Source organism: Plectropomus leopardus, chromosome 19, assembly GCF_008729295.1.
Source record: "Plectropomus leopardus isolate mb chromosome 19, YSFRI_Pleo_2.0, whole genome shotgun sequence".
NCBI classification, from domain to species: Eukaryota; Metazoa; Chordata; class Actinopteri; order Perciformes; family Serranidae; genus Plectropomus; species Plectropomus leopardus.
This window is the reverse complement of record NC_056481.1, coordinates 3,721,692-3,745,588: the sequence shown is the minus strand read 5'-3', so window position 1 is coordinate 3,745,588 and position 23,897 is coordinate 3,721,692. Positions and strand designations below refer to the sequence as shown.

Sequence of the window (23,897 nt, the reverse complement as noted above, 5' to 3'; positions counted from 1 at the left end):
TCTTACGTCATATTTTTATAATTATTATGTTTTTTACTTTATATTATATACACTTTTTGCAAATATATTGTATGGAAAAAGTTTATTTTTAATCTCTTTCTTTTTTTCATATTTACATGATAATTTATAAAGTCTTCATTTGTGTAAAATGTTTAATTTGTAAACTAACCACGGCACCAGATAAATGTAGTTAAGTAAAAAAAAAAAAAATACACTATTTCTTTCTGAAATGTAGTGAACTAAGTCAAGTTAAGTACAAGTACCTCAAATAAAGTATTTATCTTCTGTATATATCATCTGTATTGATGCAGTGAGGTCCGTTCCGTTAATCCAGTCCGCTGTTTGCGCAGACTCTGTAACATTAGATCTCTAAATCATACGCGCGCAGCTCCGCTCGCTCCCTGACGCTGGTGAGTAAATCCACATGTTCTATGAGTCAGTGAATGTGCCCGGAGCTCCGCCGGACCGCTGGACTGGATTTTGCTCGTCTTCTCTCGGACCAGACAAAGGGGCGGAAACGAAACACCTCACTGTACTCGAGCTGGCGGCTCTGAAATTTAACAAATCCAGACGTTATCGCTACATTAACACACGGTTAAGACTGTCGCGTTGTTTCAAATCGGTGGAAATTTAGAAAAATACATTAGATTTTAAGTGATCGGTGAGTTTAATTTTCCCTCCTCCCTCCAAACGTGTTGTTTGAATGTGCACGAGACTGACGTTAGCTAGCCGTTAATGTGCATGTTTTCAATGGGGATGGAAACTGTGTAGTTAAAGTAATCACATTTATTATTATAATTATTATAATCGACAGAGTATGTTTGTTGCATTAGTTGCTGTTAAAAGCAACATGGAGGAGACAGACAGTGAGGAGCCTCCGACGCTTTGTCGTGCTGTTTTTCTTCTGTGTGCTCGCTAATTTTAGCAAGAAAAACACCCTAAATTTAAATTTATTTCACATCACAGCAATGTTAACATAAGTTATATCTTATTCTGTGATCATGAGCTCTATATTTACACTCCACGTCGTGGTAAGCCGCCGCCAGGTGTGCAAACCTCCTGTTGTTGATGTTGGCACCGCTGCATTATTAATTAGTAAAGTGATCACATTTCATTTATATGTTTATTTATAAGAGAAACTCTCATTTATCACAGACTTTTTGCTACTTAAGTGAGATATTTTGAAACCAGAGCATCAAGAAAAGTAAAATATTAGTACAGTAATACAGTATCCACCATTCATTAGGGACTGTGCTTTATTTATCAGAGGAGCAGGTGGTTTACATTAAGGGGTTGACCCAAATTGTTTTTTTCAGGTCTGATGCAGATTATTAGTAATAACTTAATAACCGAGATTTGGAACAGATACGCATTTACAATAAAAAACATTTCTGTTGAAATTAATGATTTAATATATAATATACTCCAACACAAAACATTGTTTAAATGCCTTTAACAAATGTTTAGTAAAAACTAAACCTTTCAGCGTCAGATACTAAAAGTTCCTTGCACCTTTTTTTTAAATGAAGTTCAAGGAAATTTAATAAAGAAATTTGTGGCAAAACACAAATCGCCATACAAAACCAACCTGCCAAGAATTTCCTCAAAAATATATTTTGTTGAAATAAACATTTCTGCAAAATTGTCCTTTGCTATAAGTCATTTTGGTCTATTTATGTTTTTTTTAGTTGTTGTAGTTTTTCTCAACTCTTGTTGTTGTTGGTCTTAAAAAGTCTTAAATCGACCTTAAGTTGAAGAGGATTTGAAAAGCATGTTTTCTTTAAATATCTCCAAAATCACACCATTTATCTTCTATCATTTAGCCAGAAACTGTGAAATATGGTTATTTATGGTGGAGGGAAGGTCATGCTTTTTTCCTGAGTCACGCAAAAATACATGTAGTTCCTGGGAGGATCATGATATCAATAAAAAATAAAAAAGTTTAAAAAAAAAGTCACACCCCAACCGCCTCTTACTGTAATAAATAAAGAACAGTCCCTCACAAGTCAGTACAATGGTGATATGACACAACAAACATAAGACACGCAGCACAGAGCTATAAAACACGACTTTGTAAGAGAACACCAGATTGTTGGATGTGGAGGTAACGACCCTGTGTAATTATCCTGTTATAGATGATCAATAATACATTTGATTAGGGCCATTTTTTCATATTTTGTAACATCAAACCCCCTAAGAAGTCCAGTAAGTTTACACCATGTCAAAAGGTACATGGGTAACTTTAGGCAATGCAGATTAGGCAGTCTTTTTTAACCCTTAGGGACTGTTTGGCACATTTTGCACTTTCCTCCTTTTTCATTCTGTGATAATTTTGGCTGTGTTTATGCATATGACATTAGTTTTGTCAAGACTGTATATTTTTGTTTTATCTGGGAATTTCCAGATCAGAATTTCCAGATTTACCTTCGAATTTGTAATTTTCACTATTTTCCACCTGATGATGTCAATTTGACATATGTGGCATGTATTTCTCCATATTATGGAGAAAATCAGGCTGTTTACACGAAGTGCACTGTCGCAATCAGTGTTGCTGCAATTTATTGATATATCCCAGGTTGAGATAATTGTTTAAAAAAAACTACTTTGCATGTAGTAAATTCAAAATAATTATTTATTCATTTTTAATCTAAAAACATGGCAAAAAACATGCATTTTATGGGTTAAAATTCAGAAAATGTATGAAAATTTTCTAATTATGATTAGGACTGATGTTGGTTAAAAAATAAACCCAAATGAAAGTAGAAAATCATATTAATGTATAATAATTTTAATCACCTGATTCTGAAAAGTGCATGTTGTGTGCAGAGCGGTATGAGTGTTAGCATTTAACTCTACACAATAAATAATAATGTATAAAAATCAGTGTTGGTGCTAATCATTGACATATCCCAGGCCGTGATAATAAAGAATAAAATATGTTGCATGTAGTATAGGCCTATTTAAAAAAAATAAAAATCTTTTTTTTTTTTAAATCTATAAACATAATGGCATCATGACAAAAACCTGGCATTTAAAGGATTAAAATGATTAAAAATCAACTAATATTTGATATTTATGACTAGGACTAATGATGGTTAAAATTAACTCAATAAAAGAAAAAAAAATATATTAATGTATAATGTTTTTTAAAGTTTGATTGTGAAATTTTGTGCACTGAGCGATACAAACGTAATATTAAAACAGGCCCTAAGGGTTAAAATCAACAACTGAGACAAAATTATTAAACACACACAGTGGATTTTTAAAACTATCAGTGAAACGCAGATTGCCGCTCATCTCCATTGCCTCCCATTGTTACCCTTTTATTCTAAATAAACCCAATGCTGTTCTCTCCTCTCTGCCACGTTGCTTCTCGCATGCTCCCATGATGCAACACTGTTGACGTTAACCAGGAAGCTGCTGGTCCCCAGGTCTGACTGATGAGTATGAGCCTGACCACAGAGCCCCCTAACGATGTTCCCGCTGTTACAGAAGGTTTCATATAATCATTACTTTCTAACATGAATGTCTCTGCATCACTCTGTCGTTGTGCGGTAAGCTGTGTGTCGAGGAGTGGATCATGTGTGTGACACCATCAGTGTTTGTGAAACTGCACTCAGCAGATTGATTTGTTAAAAAAAAGAAAAGTCCCCCAAAAACACGTCTTAAAACGCTGAATGTGAACAGTTAGGATGCTCTCCGGGTGTCTTCAGGATCGGTAACTCTCTGTTTTGAACTCCAGTTTCTGACCCGCCAGAGAGCAAAATGACCACAGTGGAGAAGAAGGAGAAGAAGCCAGATGAAGTGGCCGAGGAAGAGGAGGAGGAGGAAGAATATGTGGTGGAAAAAGTCCTGAATCGGCGAGTGGTGAAAGGAAGAGTAGAGTATCTTCTCAAGTGGAAAGGCTTCTCTGAGTGAGTGATGTGGGGCAGAAAATCATCACCTCATGCCTTCTGTCTTTTCCTGTCCTTTTCTTCTTTAACCTGTTGTTTGGGGCATTTTATGCCTTTTCCATTCTTCATTTTTTCAATCATTTTGTTTGTGTTCTTGCATATGGCATACATTTTGGCAAGTATTTTTGTTTAATTTTGGAATTTCACTGTGGAAACTAAGTAGTTACATTCAGACTGTGAAGTGCAAAACATGCTCCACTGAAACCCATTCAAACTGACATTTTTGATCCCACAGCCACCAAAGCATAAAAACACGACTTGTATTATTTCTGAGTGTCATTCAGGGCTTTTACCTTGGAATACCATTTTCCACCTGATGATGTCATTTTATAACCATGTTGTATTTTGAAAATAGGCGGCCGATTGTTAGTCAATATTTGGTGTTTTGCTCATTATCTGTCTCAGCGTTTGATTTTCATGATTACTGATCAAATTAATTAATTAAAAGGTGTAAAGAAAGTGCCAGCATAAGAGGACCTTTAAGTTTGCAAAACCATAGGGAGCTATTTTTATATTTTTATAATTATTTATTTACTTTTTGTTTTTTGCTTTTTTTTACTTGACTCTATTTTTAAAAAAAGTTGCTGGGAACTTGCTGTATATGATTTTGAAAGTTTCGGTTTTGAAAAAGGCATTTAACCAAAGTTTGGTGTTGGAGTTTATGTTCCAAATTTCAAATATTGACAGAAAGATTTTTTTTTTCAGTAATTGCATATCGGTTCCACATATCTGTTATTGGTCTTATTAACTGCTAATAATCCTGAAAACCAATAGCGGTCGACCCCTATTTAAAATTAAATTTAAAAAAATGTCTAAAGACGTAGTGGCATCAAGACAAAAACCTGGCATTTAAAGGGTTAAAATTCTATAAATTAATGAATATTTGATGTTTATGATTTGGACTGATGTTGATTAAAAAATGAACTCAATAGAAGTAGAAAATAATATTAATGCATAACATTTTTTATAGCTTGATTATGAAAAGCACATTTTAAGTGTGTGTAATATTAAAGCGGGCCCTAAGGGGTTAAATATTCCCCTAAATCACAGATGGCAAAAAATTATTAGTAAGAAGTAGAATGACATACTGGGACGTTTAACATGAGATTACATTATTAATGTAATACTGTGTTTTATGTCCTTGTGTCTGCAGAGAGGACAACACGTGGGAGCCAGAAGACAATCTGGACTGTCCAGATCTGATCGCAGAGTTCCTGCAGTCCCAGAAATCAGCACACGACGGGAAGAGGAAGGCAGCCGGAGACGCAGATGGAGACGACAGCAAAACGAAGAAGAAAAAAGACGACGTAAGTCCCGATTCTTTGTTTTTTTGAAGTCCATAAATGATACTTGGGGTTAACCCTTTCACACCTGGATAAAGATCAGTTTTCTTGTGCTGCATTCAGATGCCTTTAATTAGCAATTAAAGCTCTGAAACCTGAGAGCATTTGTTTGATTTCTTTCAAAAAGTGGACATATTTTTGCTGTTGTTTAATGCAGACTGTGTCTAAATTGTTAAAAATGTTTGCTTTTTTTTGGATTCTTCGTTCCCCGTAGAATCCAAAAAGTTTTCTTCACAAAACCAAGGTAACGCACGGTGAGTTGCTGATACACAAATGGTCATTTTGCAAGTGAAGAATTCCTCTAAGAGCCCTGACACACCAAGAAAACCTCAAAGAAGCAGCACAGTTATTCTTAATGCCATATTTTCTGTTAAAAGTTGCAAGTGAAAACATCACAAAGACGACAGCCAACTGCCAGCTGTTAACCCACTGTGGAAACAAATCGGTATTTTGACCCTGCTGTCAGATTAAATAGTCTCATCGCTGATAAAATGTAATCTGTCGAAAATGTAATATGTCCAATAAAAAAAGATTCAACCGGCACTGTTGAGCTGTTTTCTTTGCTTCGCTCGGCTGCTTTTGAGGAACAAAAGGCGGAAACAGTTTAAAACTTTTGATCCACAAAGCGTTTTGTTTTTTGTTCGTTTTTTTGGGGGGCAGAGCGGTTGAAAACATCGCCAGGAAAGAGCCGTAAAACACAAAGCAGCCACAGTGAGTTGGTAAAGATGAAGAGTTGCAGGCAGCAGGTGTTTGTTGTAGTTTAAACAAACCTGAAACCACATCAAGGTGAGCCACATCACAGGCTCACGATAAAGAAGGATGCTGGATTTCCAAATATGAGGCTTTAGGTGCACACTTCAACAGCGCCTTCATTTGGGACCAATCTACCAATTACAGACTCCCTCCTCCACGTGCACCATGACCTCTGTGTGTTCACACACCCAACACACAGGCTGATACCAAACCTCACACCACGTGCAGACTCAGCAGACTCATTGCAGACCTAGGAATTTAGCAATTACTTAATAGTTTGTTCAGCGCATTGAGCAACTTTATAAGAAATTACCAAAAAAACTAACTTTGGCAAAATATTTTATAAAGTGCAAGAAAATTACCTGAAAATTAGAAAAAAGAAACAAACAAAAAATAAAGTAAAAAAAAAAAAAAAAAAAAACTAAAAGGAAGTGACATAAAAAAGGGGCTTAAAATTATAAATTTGTAAAATAATTTTAAATATATAATTACGATCATTATAACTAAAGTTTTTTTCCCCTTTTACCTATTAAAATATTTTTCAAAATCTACTAAGTTGTTGCAATTTGTGGAACAGTTCTTGCTTTTTTCCCATATTTTCAAAAGAAATCAGACTAATTTGCACAGATGTCAAAGTTTTAAATACTTATGGAGGTGTCTGAACAAAGAACAAGGAAAGTGATGTTCATTCAAGTCTCACAGGGTTAAAAAAATGGCTTCAAAATCCTAAAAGTGTTTTTCATTTGTGAAGATTATCTCGCTAAAAAAAACGTGGAAGTATCATAAACGTGTGGTTGCCACAGAGCTTAATTTCTTCACTATAATCCAAAATCAAATAGAAAAATCTCAGGCTTCGTGACGAAGGGCACTCCATTAATAAAACCATTTATTGATAAAGAAAGTAATTGTTTGCAGCAGCCCTTTTAAATATGAGGAAGACAAAAGCTGCACACAAACACAAAATAATGATAGTTTCCTCAAAATCCCTTTGCTTTTTTGGCATTGTGTTAGTGTGGATTTATTTTAAATTCAGCTGGGAAGCTTGGCATACTGTATGTGGTTGGTATTTATGCTGAAATGTTTTGATTGAAGTTGTATTTTGTCGTTTGATCCTCAGACAGAGAAGCTGAGGGGCTTTGCTCGAGGGCTGGATCCAGAAAGGATTATTGGCGCCACAGATTCCACAGGAGAGCTCATGTTCCTCATGAAATGGTTTGTATGCAGCACAGAAACTGCTGGACGGCTGTTAAAAACTGAAACATTAGCGACTGAAAAACTGCCTCGACTGTCAGGGAAATAAAATGCGTCATTAATCCTCAGGGGCTTTAATATTACACACACAATCACATCGCTCGCGTTTCAAAGTTAAGCTTTAAAAAATATTATACATTAATATTATTTTCTACTTTCATTAAGATAATTTTGTAATCTGCATCAGTCCTGATCATAAATATTAAATATTCATTTATTTTCAGAATATTTACACCTTAAATGAAAAGTTTTTGTCGTGATGCTACTATGTTTTTAGATGAAAAAAAAAAAAAATTATTTTCAACATACGACAGTATGGGACATGTCAATGATCAGCACCAACATTGATTTTTATGCACTATTATTATTTGTGCAGTGTCAAATACTCACGCTCGTATCGCTCCGTACACATAATGCACTTTTCAAAATCAGGCGATAAAATATTATACATTAATATGATTTTCTAATTTCACTGAGTTTATTCATTAATTTTCAGAATTTTAACCCTTTAGCCAGGTTTTTGTCATGATGCCACTATGTTTTTAGATTTAAAAAAATGATTATTTTTTGGAAAGTAGTTTTTTTATTATTATTGGAGGCTGGGATATGTCAATAATTTGCAGCAACATTGACTGCGACAGTGAGGAAATAGCATAAATCCTCTCCATATGCCAAATCTGGTGGAGACACTGACGGAGAAGGAGAGCGGAGCGGACACCGGCGGGGACACGGGTGGAGAATAAGAGCGGAGTGGACACTGCCGGAGACACCGGCGAACACACCGGCGAACACACCGGCAGAGAATGAGACCAGACAGGACACCAGCGGGGACACTGGTGGAGAATGAAAGAGGAGCAGACACCGGCAGGGACACCGGCCGTGACAGTGGCGGAGAATGAGAGTGGAGCAGACACCGGCAGGGACACCGGCCGTGACAGTGGTGGAGAATGAGAGCCGAGCGGACACTGGCGGGGACACCGGCGGAGAATGAGAGCCGAGCGGACACTGGCGGGGACACTGGCCGTGACAGCAGCGGAGAATGAGAGCGGCACGGACACCGGCGGGACCAATATGGGTCCGATAATTATCGTGCATTCCTCAGTGCACGTTTTTATGTTTTGATGGCTGTGGGTTTAAAAATGTCAGTTTGAATGGGTTTTGGTGGCACACTTTTGGCACATAACAGTATGAATGAAACAACTGTGTTTTAATCTTATAGTAGGAGCTGAGCTGGAAATTCCAAGATTAAACAAAAATATAAAATATTGCCAAATTCATGCCATATGCATAAACAGTCAAAATTATCAAAAAATGAAGAATGAAACGTAAAAAAACAGTCCCTAAGGGAGTTAAATATGTATTTGTGTTGTTTGCAGGAAAAACTCGGACGAAGCTGACCTTGTGCCGGCGAAGGAGGCCAACGTCAAGTGTCCGCAGGTGGTCATCTCTTTCTACGAAGAGAGACTCACTTGGCACTCGTATCCCACTGAAGACGAGAAAAAAGACGAGAAAAACTAACATGGGGCAAAAGGGCAGGGGGAGAGAAAGAAACTGTAGTTTTGAACTTCATTGTACTTTTGACGAGATTTGGGGGGTCAGGACGGGGGGAGGCAGAGACAAGCAAGACACCATCGGACTCATTCGTATTACGGTGTATCAATCATTTGTTTCTCCTTTTATCTGGATATAATCGAACTGTAAATATGCTTCAGATTTGCTTGACAAAACCCAGCAGAAATGTAAGACAGTGTTAATTTTAAGAATCGACTCCAGTTTTCAGAAAGTCTGTCGGTCGCTTCAGTATCATTTTTCGGTCCAGTGCTCGTCATCTTGCTATGACAGTGTATCAGTGAGGTGATGTTTTTATTAGTTCATAGTGTGCCATATTTTTATATACTTGGTTCATTGGTGCTTTTGAGGGCAGAAACCCATTAGCTGCTTTGTGAGGACTTGTTTGATGTACGGTTATCAAATCTTTTCAGTGATTTATTTGGTCATTGGTAATCTTTGTAGTGTTTTTCATGAACATGTCTTGCTTGTCGGTTTTGGACAATAAACCACTTTTTGTTACTCTGCTGTTTCTGCTGCGGTCACTTTGTATACAATGGGATTATTTCATAGCAGTGCTGCAGCTACTGATCATTTTACATTTTCACATAATCTGGTCAATTGAATATCAAAAAAACAGACAAAAATGCTCATTACAAGATCTGCTCAACCAGTTTAATTATCTATATCCACAACTGTACACAGAACAGGCTGAATTTAAACCAGAGGTTGTTACTTAAACCTGAATTGATATGAGTTGATCAGAAGTTGCTGCATTTATTCTTTGTTAGAAAACAATTTAAACAAAGGATTTAGCTTCAGAACATTTTTTGATCAGTGCGATATTGACGCATTTTACTTTGACGATACTCATAAAAAGTACATTATCCCTACCAGATACTCATTTATATGGAGTATTTGGCCCGATCTCCCTGAAAATACTAAATCTACTGTAACAGAAGAACAGGAAAAACTGCTGACTCACTTTGTTTCCGCAGTGCGAGGTAAATAGATATTTTGTCTTTCACGTCAAGAATGAAGGCTCCAATAGTTGCCGTGGCTCTTGGCTGTGCATCTCTGAATTTTGCACCTAGGCGCCTACTGTGCGCTACGCTTTTGGACACCTTCAAATCAAGTCAATTTCATTTTTAAAGCCCATAATCACAAATCACAGTTTGCTTCAGAGGGCTTTACAGCGTACTACATCTCTCTGTCTGGGACTCCCCCCCCAAAAAAACAAAACAATAACAGGGGGAAAAAACTTCAGGAAGAGCGACTGAGGGGCGATCCCTCTTCCAGGGCAGACAGATATGCAATAGATGTAATTAAAAAAAATTAAATCAATTAAAAAAAAAAACAAAAAACAGTTAAATACACCTTTGAGGGAAGACTAGCCGAACACGTTTAGCTGTATAGAAATCTCTACAACTCTTCACTGAAAGACCACAGGGACGGTTAAATGGCCTTAAATTCTTGGGAAGAAAAAGCCACCACACCAGTGAATGTGGAGCCTTTTTTGCCTCGGGGTGTGAAGGAACATAAGATCGCTGTAAAAGCTTAAAAAAAAAACGGCTTTTTGGAGTCCCTGTTGTTAAGTATAACAAATACCATTCATGACACCTAGAACACAAGAGTCACAGGTGAAAATAAAAACACTTTATTAATCAATAAAAACAATTCTTGATTGCCGGCAAATATCTCAAAACAGAGGGAACTACATCCAAACTGAAATTAGAGGGTTGAGACTGTTATGGAGACATTTGACAAACTACAAAAAATCGTGACAAACACAAACATGAAAATATTTACATAACAAGACAGACAAAAAAAAGTGCACTAAGTAGTAGCGGTACTTAATAGTCGGTGTCGCACTGGGTTACACTAAAGTGAATGTTAACCAGTTTCATGCCTGAACATCACATTGAATGAGGACATTTCTCCTTTCGAAAACAATTTTTTTGGACATCATCTTTTGCGAGTTCTGTTCAGCCTCTTGTAAATATTCTAGCCTCTAACCGCTATCTCAGCTGCGACCTATCTCAGCTACCTATTTTTCTTTTTTGTCTTTTCTTTTTTAAAGAGGGCGATGTAACGTACTGACAAAACTTCATTCAAATAGACAAGTAATAGCACTTCTACTTTGAGAACGTCTTCCGTCGGTTCCCAAAAAGTTAGAATGAGATTGTGAAAGAAAGGCATTCAAATCAAAGTGGCCATAACACACACACACTCTCACGCATTCAAATAACCTTTTTTCTCTTATAACAGGGTGCGTACAGACGAGGGCAAGTCAAATTTAACGACGTTCAAGTACTTTTTAAAGCACTCATTTTTATTTTCAAAGAAAAATTGTTTTCTTCTCACCTATCTTTTGTAAAAAAAAAAATAATAATAAAAAGTGCAAATTTGTAAACACATGCTACCAGGACCTAAATTTAACTTATTATACATATTCAGGCATGTGATTGGCAGGAAAACATAAAGAACATACAAAGATCGGAAAGGCAGCGCCCCCCTGCAACCAACAAACAAAAAAATCCTTCATAGCTCCACCATCAACAGTCAGACAAATTAGGCAGCCTATTTACTGTCCAAACAGCTGACACTGCTCCAGTGTAACTGTTTTGGAGGCTTGCAAAATATCCTGGCGTCAGCTTTTTACTGGTGTTTACCAGCCTGTCAGCACACCTATCTCATACCCCTCATATGGCATTAGACAATAAATGTAAATTAAAATAATTCTCGTCTTCCCAGTTTAAAACATTTATCTAATGAAAGAATTTATCATTCTGTTCTGTAAATTATACCCAAGCGCTTTTTCATGGACCAAATATGTCTGATTTCAAGGTATTCCAGTAATTTCTGAGCGTCAAATTCAAGCACCTCAAGCACCTTGTACGAACCCTGTTATAGCGACCTGGCTCACCTTGTTAGCAACACAAAAAAAAACTTAAATAGGACTCAAAATATTTAAGCCAACACCTCGGCTTTACAGCAGTTAAAAAGTGCCTCAAGTGGCTTTCAGTTGGGTAACGTTGGCAAATAAGTTACTTAAAAGTGATGTCGCTACACCAGAGAGCGACCGGTTTTAAGTTAGTGCTCAAAACGAGGCGTCCAAAAGGAAATAAAAACAACAAATGATCCATAACTCTGATCTGTGACGGCCTGGAGTTGATCATACAGTACTCTCTGGAGCTCCTGGCTCACCACAGTATCCTCAATTCCTCCTGTTTACCGGCTTTGTGAAGTTTTAAAACCAACAAAAAAAAAAAAAAAAAGTGTAGACTTTTACATAAAGCTGATGTGGCTAGACCTATAACCTTGCTTATACTACAGATTATGAACAGTTAATAAGAGCCTCCCTAAACGCAGCTCCCGTATTTAAAACCTGCAGCGAAGGAATAGCGACAGACACGGCAAAATGCATATAGCCAAGCCTTTTAAAGACAAATTACAGTGCTATGTATAATTTATAAGGAAGTTGATACATTTTGCAATGCAGTGTGCCTCCTCCCCTAAAACATCCGTCTGCTCCTCTTGCAGGACTTCACCTCCAGGCCTATTTTAGCGGTGGCCAGCCCGGGAACACTCTCCCTCTCTGACTCTTTCCTCAACATCCTCCGTCCACACACCAACCCCCTTCAGGGCTTTCTATACTTAAGATGCCGCCGACAAACTGACTCGAAAAACTGGAATTTGCAATACACAAACCGGCAGAATTGGAGTGCAGTGTTTGAGCATTTAAGGTGTATTCAGATCAAGTGACGTGCACCGTTCAACCTTTGGTTAGGATAGGTGTTAATGGCATCCTAAAATGGACTTCCTTTAGCCTTTGGTATCTAAACTCTCACAACCATAGACGCTGCCTGAGGATTTGCAACTCATAAGCCTCAGTGACAGAAATCACTAAAAGTCTCCAGGGTGGGGATCTGTCCTTTAAAACCTTCGGTGCATAGGTACTCCAACCATCCTCGGTGACATTGTTCTTTTACTCCCACTTTCTCGATACCAGTCCCTCGTTTTTCACCCTACACATCTTCTCCATCCTCTGTGGTTTGATGCAAAAGGATCAAGAGCAGCTAAATTTTTCTAAGAGCTCATTTTGTGTCCTTTTATATCCCTCGTCTCCTTGCTTTTTGTTTTCCCCCGTCTAAATAATGAAATATCAGTACTCAAACGAAGAGCTACTTCTGCTTCAAAGTTGTTTCCAGGAAGAAAAAAAAATCGTAGGAACAGATTGAAAAGGGAGAAACTAATGCAGGAAGAGTAGTCAACAATGCCATTTTTCTACTCACCAGAATCTTCTTAAAGGAAAAAAGGACATCTCTCTTGCATCTGCAGAAATCTTTCTTATTGATTTAGCAAAGTGATAGAATAAACAGCAGTGTTCGCCTCTCACTTCTTTTTGTCCTTTTGTTTTTTCTCTGGTTTTCGGTTCTGCTCGGCGGTCGTCACGCCGCGGGGCATGATGAGCACGCTGCCGTCGGCGCTGTACTGGAGCGAGTACTCACTGGGAGGATAGGGCCGGCCCTCCTCGTCCCGTAGCTGAGTGAACACCTCCTGGTACAGACTCTGCATCTTCTGCTTCATCTGTCGGATGGACCGGATGAACTCCATCTTCTCCTTCAGCAGGCGAGCTTTGTCGCGCCTCAGGTCTTGGACGCCCTGCTCCAGGTTGATGATGGTGTCCAGCTTACGCTTGCGGCAGTTCTGCGCCGCCATCTTGTTCTTGCCGCGCCTGCGGATGTCGCGAATGAGGGCGAGCTGGCCTTCGCTCAGGTGGTGCTTGGCTAGGAGCTCGTTGAACTCTTCCACGGGCAGGTTGATGATCTTCTCGTTGGAGAAGGGGATTTTCATGGCGCGGGCTCGACGTTCGTCACGGCTTGAGTGCTTGTCGAGCAAGTCCTGAGGAGGCTGGAGCTTGTTGTGTTTGTCGCGGACTGTCTTCTTCCCGGTTGAAATGGGGAGCTCTGGGTGCTCGGCGAACGCAGAGGACAGCGGCAGGTTGTACGTGTGATTGTGGCTGATGCTGTCGAGCTGAGGGAGGCTGTGGAACTGGGAGGGGTCCTGATAGCTCATCCGGCAGAGCTTACTGTACCCAGGCTGATAACCACCGACTGCACCTTCCTCCGCCTCCACAGTAGCCACCTCGGAGTCGGTGCTGTACCCCACAGCTCCCTCCTCGGAGAAGGTTGCAGACGTTGAAGACGAAGACGCTGCCGAAGAGCAGGAGGTCTCTGAGCTGCTTGGCGAGGCTGGGCTGTGGCTGGAGTCCAGAGAAAGACCAGAATCTGAGTCAAGCTCTTCTTCCAACTGGGACGCTTGGGCCTGGCTGAAGCCCTCCTCCATGGCGAGGTCCAGTAAGCTGATCTCATCAAGCATGGACTCCTCCAGCAGGTTGCTGAATGGGTCGGGCAGAATCGGCGTGGATGTGATGTTGGTACTGGAACTGTTAATGGGCGGGAGAAAGATCCCGGTCAGGTTAGTGGCTCCAAACGTGGAGTTGATGTTGCTGGAGTTGCTGGAAGAAAATCTGAGCATGGTGGGTCTCGGGGTGATGCTAGTAGAGTCCAACTGGGGATTGAAAATCTGGGGGAAGTCTTGGCTGCAGCTGGGGAGGGAGGCCTGGTGAAGGCTGACATCCTGGTTCACCGGTGTTGAGCGAGTCGAGAGTCCAAAGTTTCCCACGGGGTTTGACTCTGTCGTTCCACTTGTGCCGCTGTCACTGCTGGAGTTGCTGTGGGGCGAAGTGTTGTTCACTTCCATTGCCTTTGAACAGAAAGATTTTGTTAAATATTTGCACATTTCAATGCAAAGTAACTGAGACAAAAAAAATTCTACTTTTTAGAGTAAAATTATTTTTAACTTTATTTTTAACTGACGCAGTAAATAGGCTTTTTTTCATACTTACAAATGTGCTTTTGCCAAAAAAAAAAGTGATGCACTTTTAACAGAGGGATTTCCCCCCAAAATTTTAACATTCTCACTGGTTGACATACAGAAGGTTTTGTTCTGTCTTACCCAAATGAGTTCCCAAATAATTACATTAAATGTGTAAGGACAAACAAATACAACTCACGAGTTTCAGGGGCAGTGTTTAAGATTTAGGAGGATTTATAGGTATCTTGTGATAAGGATTCCAGACTGCAACCAGCCAAAACGTCTCCCAGTTTGAGTTCCTTCAGTGTTCACTGTTCAGAAGTTTTTATCTTGAGCTGAATTATTATCCTACACACTGGACCTTTGAGAAGTGATTTTTTTTTAATGAAAGGGGACGTACTTGTAGCTCCATGATGGCCATGATGTCTTGCCACTGCTGCTCCAGGTCTAACTGTGGCTCTGCTGGGGGCAGCTGTGGTGCCAGAGGAAGGCCCTGAGACGTGGAGGGAACTTCTCCATTGGGAACTATTTCTGGGTTGACAACTGGTGCTGGAAACTGTTTGAAAACATTAAAAAAAACACACATTTCACTGTAGTTTTTTTTCACACCAATGAAAAATCTATCAATGCTTACAATACATCTGAAACAAGTTTTATTTTTTTACTTCAGATTCTTCTCCAAAAGGGAAAGTGGCCTCCAACAGCCTCAAGCATTCTTGTAGAGACAGTGAAGTCTGTGAGCCAAGACCCGGGAGCTGGGTAACAACACAAGAGATACCAGTGCAGTCAAAACCATTTATTATTTTATTCACAACTGTGGTTCAGTTCATTTTTTCTGAACCAATGAAGGAAATAGATGCATTTATCTTTTCCGGTGTCACATAGAAATAACTGTTTATAAGCATTATGAGTTGCAAGAACTGGACCTCATTTATTATAAAAAGGGACAAAAAAGAGCCATTTTGTAACAGAATAATTTGGAAGGATAGCCAATGTGTAAGTGTGTCTTCACCCACTTTTCATACTGAGCAACGGTCAAATGTAAACAGACTAAACGTGCAGAGATGAGCTGTAATGTAGCATATAGCCGCATTTACACTGCCTGTTCAAGGCGGGAATATAACGCCGCTGTGCTGTTTTATGTTCGATATAAAACATCTGAGCTGGGAACAGAAGTAGTAACAGCCCCGAAATGAGGTCTGTGTAAAGCCGGAAAGACGTGACCATGGGTGGCATGGGCAATACATTCTGATGACATGTGCACGACCCACTGTTGGAGATTTTAAAAAGCAGCTGTTAGAATAGCAGCTAATTCAAAGAAGTAGAAAGGCAGTCATAAATGTCCACAAACTGGGAAAACATTGAGATCCAGGAGCTTGTTACCCTCCGAGAGGAGAGGACGAGATCAGATGCCAGAGATGGTAAATAATTGTGATTGACATGTTATGCCTTCGTTATTGTTTAGAAGGTGCCGTAGTGTCCCTGAATTAAGGGTGCACGAGCCAGAGATGTCGTCATGAAGAAATGTGCGTAAAGCGTAGGGCTCTGCAAGCTGTCACTTATCATTTCAAACCCACTTCGTATTAGATAAATGGCTGTGATTGGCATGACTTTGGCCTGGCCTGCTGGAAATCTGCATGAATGTGAGGAGACCAGATGCATCGGCCAGAGCAAACAAAACATGAGCCGGGAGATTCGTCTGGTTCCCACTCTAAGAAATTCAAGCACTTTTATGATGACCACGCAGTGCAAGTCAAAGCAATATATTCCTTATACAAATCATGAAGACGCTCTCTTAACATTTCTCACGATCAGTAGATGAATTTCTTAGTAGCAGCTAGGGTTCGGTTCAGTTTACTTTCTCTGTATAACCAAAATTTAATTTTTGAACAAGCTTCAGACGTAGTAAACTAAAAATTAATTCAGCTCCTCTGCTCTTTTTTCAATCACACACAGAGTTAATCCTCAGTCTCTGTCTGTCTGTGTCTGCTCTTCTAAAAGTGATATTAGGCTATTACTAAAATCATATAAAAAAGGAAATAGACCAGACGCCTAAACTACCAAGGCAGATTGGTGCTGCAATGATAGTTTCGGCTGCTGGGAAATAGTAAGAGCAACTGATGAAGTTACCAATGAAGCGACTGAGAGGGCGACTGACAGAGTAGCCATGGAGCTCTGAGGCTGGTGTCTGCAGTAGGGACAGGGACTGAAACCCAGTCCTATTGAAAACCCAGTTCTGCTTTTTCAAAACCCAAAAATCAACATTCAAGCTTATTGATACCGCTCTCGAGTCCCATGGGTCCTATGACGCAACATTACATCTGAAGTCAAGTCACGTCATTTAAATCCAATCATTGGTCCACATACATTAATTGTACATCAAATTAAACCTAAATGCAGAACCTCTGACTGTCATTGGGTTTAAAAAAAATCACAATCTCTATTGTGATGTGTTCGAGGTTGGCTCAGTAAAATGACAACTAGGCAAAGGTAAATAAAACATCATCACTACGTGTTCATATGTAACATCAGGGAAAAGGAAATTTAGTTTATGGCGAGAAACTCGAATAATACAGCTTTTCTGAGTGAGAAATTTGTTTTCCTGGCAGAGTAAAAGAAACAGTCACTTGTTAAACAACAAAAGCAAAACCAGTTCTATTAATAACATATTTTTGCCTCGTCTTTCCATCAAATAATAGAAAAGTATCAATAGTGGCATCGATAAACACTTAAATCGTTAAGGAGTCTCGATACTGATATCAATATCAATAGAAATTACCAATCCCCATCCCTGGTCTGAAGCTGAACCAAGTAGCTCAGTGGAATTTCTTTGTCGGCCTCGGAGCTCCATGACTGACGTCCAAGTTTTGTGACATTTCTTTGTCAGTTTAGGGTCATAACAATGTCACAGATGCCACAAATACCATGAATGCCCGCACTGGATAAGCTACACGTGTGCATTTGTACTTTTAAAAGAATAACACTCATATGTCATGAGGGCTAATGATTCTGAATGGCCACTGAACTACTGGAAATGTTTCTGGGATGTTACAAGTCTGAAAGAAATGTGATTCAAATGTATTTAAACTTCATAAAAGCAGCAGCTGTATTTGCTTGATCTCTCCCTGCTCTGTCTGAGACTTAAGTCCCTGACCGCTGTGACACAACAACGAGATGAAGCTCTTAAATTCAAACTGAGCAATTTCACAGATGAATACAATTTTGCAACCCACAATGTTTTATGCAAATGGCGAAAAGCAACTAACTGTAAATGTCTCCACATGAAAACAAACTCTTATTCAGCAGACAGAATTATCCTTTATCACCAGTGTGCAGCTCCCAAGTTTTTATTTTCTTTTTATGCACTGTAAGACTGTTAAATGGACCACCGCCCACTGGATGAAAACACGAGTATACAAAGATTCATTAAGTCTACCAACCTGCTCAGGAATACTCTCTCCAGTCTCCCCATCCACTGGCTGAGCACCCTGTAAGTTTACGCCATTCCTCCAGCTCTCTTGTTCCTCATTCCCGTCTTTGTTCTCATGTGGGCTGGGCTTCTCCTCCTCACTCTCCTTCTGACGGTTGCTGTAGTTGAACACTTCTCTCCCTGCACCAAGGTCGATGTCCTGTCGCCATAGGATGTCAATCAAGTCAATGTCCTGTAAAAACATATTGTAACAATTGAAAAATGGCCCTGTGCAGAGGAGAGTTAATGCATTATAAATCTAAACCCATACTGCAATGAGATACAAATGAGACACACATGTATTTAGTTATTTATCATAATAAACTGTTTGTTTTTTTTATATAAGCAGTTTGACTCATTGTTTCATAAAAGTGGGTTATTTTGGTAGCTCGTGCAACGGAAATGTAGTCAGATGCTGGGACCATGACAGAAACACTTTGACATGGTGGTTAACATGTGATCAGTAGGAAATTTATTACAGTGCAACAATGACTTTGTGTGACCTCTAACTCTGCTGCATCAATATGGAAATTATGTGCAAGTTTTCTCAAAAAACTAAAAAGATCAAGTAAAGGGAGGTTATTCTGCTTTTCTGTATGTTGTGTCTTATTTATAGTATTACAATGGAGGATGTTCATATTAAATATGAAGTAATTTCACATATAAGTAATCCCTGTGAGCAAAAACTTCAGCTTTCTGACAGTTTTTTTACTCTGGCTACAGTATGACAACCCATTGTGCTGGATTTCTTTATACGGTTATCTGCTCCAGGCACGCTACTGCAAGTGTTTACATTACACTGCTACATGAAGCTACATGCTAATGTCAGGAAAACATGTAACCTTGGTTGCTCATGTTGGTAATTTCTCTCCGTTCTCAGATCATAATCATGCTGGAAGATGTCCAGTTGTGTTTAAAAGCTGCAATGGCGGTGAAGAGACGCTAAGATACGGAAGACCCGGAAACACTGATCAATCAGAGCAGACTGGGCTTTTTTCAGGAGTCTTAAGCTACTTTTACGCTGCTTCTTAAAGGCTGGAATTTCATTTATCGCCGCACTGTGTATAAGGTACAATCAAGTAATGGGGGTGCCAGAGTTTTCTCTTTTTACAGGTAGCATTGGAGGTAATAAGCAAGGTGGAGAGCACAAAGATCTCTGTTGGATTGAAACATTGCACAAAAATATATTATGTTATATTATGTTTGTAGTAATATTGAAATATTACTACAAACAACAATAATCTATCATACGTAGAAATGCTGTTAGTATTCAAAAGAAAATGTAGGAAACAACATCTTTTAAGAGTAAAGTGAGGAGGATGACTGTTGTGGGTCTAAAAGTTGCACTTTTATTACAACATTAACTGTTCCAAGAAACACAGCTGTAATGAATGTGACTCAACTGGTTTGACTAAAAATATCTGACACTGATAAAACACCAGGGCTGCGGACCATGAATTATACTGATAAGCTATATGCATGTTTTAATTTTTTTTGGAATACAGTATACTCGTGTTTTATGCTGCTGTAGCCTTAAATATTTATGACACTGACAGTGACTGCTATTGTGGTTAGGACTGGCTAATTTCGTTAAGGTCTTTTAAATGTGAACAAACTGACAATATCAACAGTTTACCAATAAATTAGGCCACTTAATATATGTATGGTAACATTTAATCCCTTAAAACCTGTACCAATAGTTTTCTTGTGCTTTTTTTAGATGCCTTTTACAGGCTATTTGACACTTTGAAACTTGGTTAGATTTACTGGGCAAGAAATGTCCAACAAACTGCAAGAAATTAGTAAAAGTTGATAAGAAAATTGCATGAAAATAAGTTTTAAACATTAAGGAAGGATTTTATTTTTAAAAAATTAATTTGAAGTTATGTTGCAGGAAAAAAACTAAAATAAACAAAACAGAGACATTTTATTTGTACTGTTTGTTTGTTTTTTACTTTTTTGGCTTATTTTCAAGTAATTGTCTTGTAAAGTTTTTACAGTTTTTTCCAAACTTTTGGGTCATGTCCCCTTAAGTTGCCCATTGCCCTCTCCCAATTTTTTTGAAAGAAATTAAACCAATTTGCTCAGGTTTCGAAGGTTAAATTTGTCAACTGCTGGGTTTATTTAATATTAATTCATCATAAAATCCTTCTCATCCAGTTAATTTGTGAAGCAGCAGGTGAATGTGGTGACAACGAGCAGCTGTCAAAAGGATGTGTTTGCCCCCTACTTTTGAGTTGCTCCCCAGGTGTGAAGGTAGAAAAAAGCTGCAGTACCTCTTTGGTGAGGTCGTCATTGCCATCCCTGCTGCCCTGCTCCTGGTTGCCCTCTGGGGCCACAGCTCCCAGGCTGCTGTCCGCTGCGTTCAGGTTGTACGTGGATTCAGGTGCTCCACTTCCTCCCCTCATGGCCGGGGTAGCGTCAGGGTTGTTAATGTCCTCTAGGCCGCCCCCATTGTCCAGGGTGATGCTGGGGCTGGACTGGCTGCTGGTGGACACCACAGTCTCAGAGTCACGGTGCACTAGCCAGGTGTTGAGCTCGGTACTGGGCACAGAGAGGCGATCCAGCTGGCGCACCTGGTTCAGCAGCCGTCTTGTGGTGAAGAAATGGTCGAGGTCCACACTCTTTGGATGGATGCCATAGCCGTCCAGCGTGTTGCGCAGGTTGTGAAACTGGGTCTGGGTGTAGGCTGAGCTAGGGCCCAGGATGATCTCTCTCAGTGGGGGCAGCTGATTGCTTAGATAGGTGTCAACGTCCACCCGCACCCCAATGAGACTCAGAAGGATGGTGAACTGAATCAGGCCCTCTGTGAAGTACTTTTTCAGGTAAAGCATTTCTTTACAAAGGAACAAAAGGTGAAAGTAAAAAATAAAAACAAAAAAGGCCAACTAGCTTGGATCAATACTACTGTACTTGTACTCAAAGACAGAGACAGATACATGAACATGAAAAAGTGGTTCAGGAGAGTGAGGGGGAGGGGTCTTCAACAGGATTCTGTATTTTTGAGAGGCATAGAAGATCCGAGATGGGGTTTCCACTCTTGAGAGACAGTTTGTGCGCAAAGTTTTGTTCTTCATTAGGTTCTCATCTTCCCATTCCTGAGAAAAGTGGAAAAAAGGACATTTAGTTAGAATCAGAAACCGTATTTTTGCTAACTAGGTTTTAACACACAAGTAATTTTCTTTGTATTATTGATGCATGACATATCAAGTAAAAGTTTGTAAAATTTAGGGAGATTTAGTGGCATCAAGCATTGAGGACTGTAGATTGCAACCAGCCAAAAGTGTTGAGAATGAGAAAGATTCTTATTGAAATCTGTGTTTTTACGTCATTCTCATCATGAAAAGACTGCTAACTACAGTGGCGAATGCCAAAACCCAAATGGCCCCATCTAGACGCAATCTCTGTGGACAAGGACCAACTCCCTATGCAAACATAAACAGCTCATTCTAAGGTAACAAAAACTGTTCCTATTTTCAGATGATTATACACTAAAGAAAACATACTTATTATTTTATATTCCATTTCTGCCAATATATCCCCCCAAATCCTACACACTGGACCTTTAAAAGAAATCAAATTAATAACAAAAGCAAGTTATAACAAATATCAAGAGAAATAAATAAAACATAAATTGTTTTTTTAAAAAAAAGAAAATACAGTAAAAAATATCAACAATGGAGTTGAATAGAAATTAATGAGCTGTACAGTTTTTAGAAGTAGTAGATATTAGGGGTAAGGAAAAGATAGAGCATAGTATTGGAATATTTTAGATGGCAACATTGTATCAATACACAGACCCAAAGTCGGATTTCCTTAGTTATAAAACTTGTTAATATTGCGAATGCAAATCGATCGTTTTTTTCAGTCACAAGGTCCATTTTGCTGCAATAAAAGTGACTGAAGTGAGAAACTTTATCTTAATAAATAAAATACATATTAGCATGTTTTTCCTTTAGGGACAAAATGTACAGTTAAGAAAAGGTCATAAATCGCAATATATTATCACAATACTTAGCAGCTCTTTAAAATCACAATAATATTGTTTTGTGACTTATGTGTCATGTTAACATGGTATGGTGGGGCCCCTGGTTGTTCCCACCCCATTATTTTATATTTTATTTCTGCCAATATATCTCCCCGAATTTTACACACTGAACTTTTAAGATAAAATGAAATTAGCAATAAAAGCAAGTATTGACAAAAAAATCAAGAGAAAAAAAATAACAGAAATTTGAAATAAGGAAATAAAAATTACTACAAAAATGTGCAATATATTTAAAAAAGATGAAAGAGTAGTGCAGTTTTGAGAAGTAGCAGATATGTTTAAAATATTGTCCAAAGAAAAAGCTCACAGCATGAAGTAAATAAAGTGTGTGCAAGGTGCAGATATAAAAGCCCCAAAAGATGTGCGTTTATGTAAAGCTTAGTGACAAAATATTGTTATCATAGTGTTATTATTATTATTGCTCTCGTGCAAACTATATTGTGTTAACATTATAAGCTCACTGCCCTTAGCCACGCAAGTCTTACCTACCTACATTTGCGTAAGACACAAGTTAATGACGAGAAAAAGAAAAAAAATCAGGACTTGCTAGCCCACTGCAACCACTCCATCCTCCCAAGACTAGAGAAGTGATGTCGGCTCGCACCGCGTAATGCCCTTTCCTTCTTGGTAAATTCAGCAGACCAGAGATGGTGAACACACGGGTTTAGCATCACCCCACCCTTGACAGGACAACTACTTCATGTGGGTGCTGCTGAAGGTGAATGGGAGAGTCGAGAAGGCTCGCTGAGCTGGCTAGCACCAAAGACAACGTTAGGTGGCGGGCAGGGTCCCTCCCTCCTCCCGCACAGCTGCGCCTATCTTCGTCCTTATGACGTTTGCCGTTAGCCACATTGTGTTTTCAAACCCGGCTGCTGCTCTTACACACGCATAACCACCTCATTAAATAACGTAAAGTACCAACAATTAACAATTTCGCCTCTTTAAATAGTTAGCTAACATCTTTGTTTACCCTGAAAAGTGACAGGTACCTCCACTGGTATTTTAGCTACATCAAACAATCTCCCTAGCAACAAGTGGTGAAAAGATGATTGACTGCTTGTGAAGCCAATCGCGGAGCCTCAAACGCGGTGACGCCACATGACTCCAGAAAATCACGACCAATAGAATTAGTGCGTGGGCGGGGTTTAAGGGAAAAGCTAAACTACTATTGGAACTCGAAGCTACAATGTTTGCTAGCCTTGTTAGCTAGTTTGCTGCTAACTACAGTTAGCATTAAACTACTTTTAAAAGTAACTTGTGTATTAAAAAAAGGCACGCTACGGTATCCAGTCGTGTACACACAAATACTACTTGTTCGTATATGTGTCTGCTCACGTTAGCTCACGCCATGAATCAGTGACAATCCACGTATCGGCGTTATTACTTAATTGATTTAATACTTACGCGTGAAGATTTTGCGACTTTATCTTCATGCCAAAAAGTCCACTACCACCTAAGAGCAGTGTTCATGTCCTGTTTCATTAAATGCTCCACTGTTTTGCCCGACATAGCATTCTCCAGCCTTTCCTCATTGAATGGCCCACCATGACTTGCAAAATTGCTAGCTGGCCCGGCTAGCCTAGCACGAGCCGCTTGACACCAAAACACGCTTTCACACAGCGCATGCGCAGAACATTCTAGTAGCAAGCTTT

At 39.2% G+C, this 23,897-nt stretch overlaps 2 protein-coding genes across 5 annotated transcripts; one reads left to right on the top strand and one right to left on the bottom strand.

Annotated features, from left to right (window-relative positions):
• The first annotated feature begins 520 nt into the window (after nt 1-520).
• cbx1b (chromobox homolog 1b (HP1 beta homolog Drosophila)) lies at nt 521-9,336 on the top strand. Of its 2 annotated transcripts, XM_042507888.1 has the most exons (6): nt 521-661; nt 3,414-3,495; nt 3,743-3,914; nt 5,107-5,260; nt 7,167-7,261; nt 8,677-9,336. In XM_042507888.1, exons 2-6 carry the CDS (start codon nt 3,441-3,443, stop codon nt 8,816-8,818), a joined length of 618 nt encoding a protein of 205 aa, XP_042363822.1. In that variant the 5' UTR covers nt 521-661; nt 3,414-3,440; the 3' UTR covers nt 8,819-9,336. The 2 variants fall into 2 exon arrangements, with proteins under 2 accessions (XP_042363822.1, XP_042363823.1); XM_042507889.1 differs by lacking the exon at nt 521-661 and having other exon boundaries at nt 3,156-3,495.
• A 1,153-nt stretch (nt 9,337-10,489) lies between these two features.
• nfe2l1b (nuclear factor, erythroid 2-like 1b) lies at nt 10,490-23,803 on the bottom strand. 3 transcript variants are annotated; one of them, XM_042507599.1, is made up of 6 exons: nt 23,650-23,803; nt 20,474-21,295; nt 18,169-18,390; nt 15,394-15,483; nt 15,129-15,284; nt 10,490-14,617 (listed from the first exon to the last, which is right to left on the bottom strand). In XM_042507599.1, the coding sequence occupies exons 2-6, from the start codon at nt 21,029-21,031 to the stop codon at nt 13,244-13,246; spliced, it is 2,400 nt and encodes a 799-aa protein (XP_042363533.1). In that variant the 5' UTR covers nt 21,032-21,295; nt 23,650-23,803; the 3' UTR covers nt 10,490-13,243. The 3 variants fall into 3 exon arrangements, with proteins under 3 accessions (XP_042363533.1, XP_042363534.1, XP_042363535.1); XM_042507600.1 differs by lacking the exon at nt 23,650-23,803 and adding an exon at nt 22,735-22,873; XM_042507601.1 differs by lacking the exon at nt 15,394-15,483.
• Between the last annotated feature and the right edge of the window lie 94 nt (nt 23,804-23,897).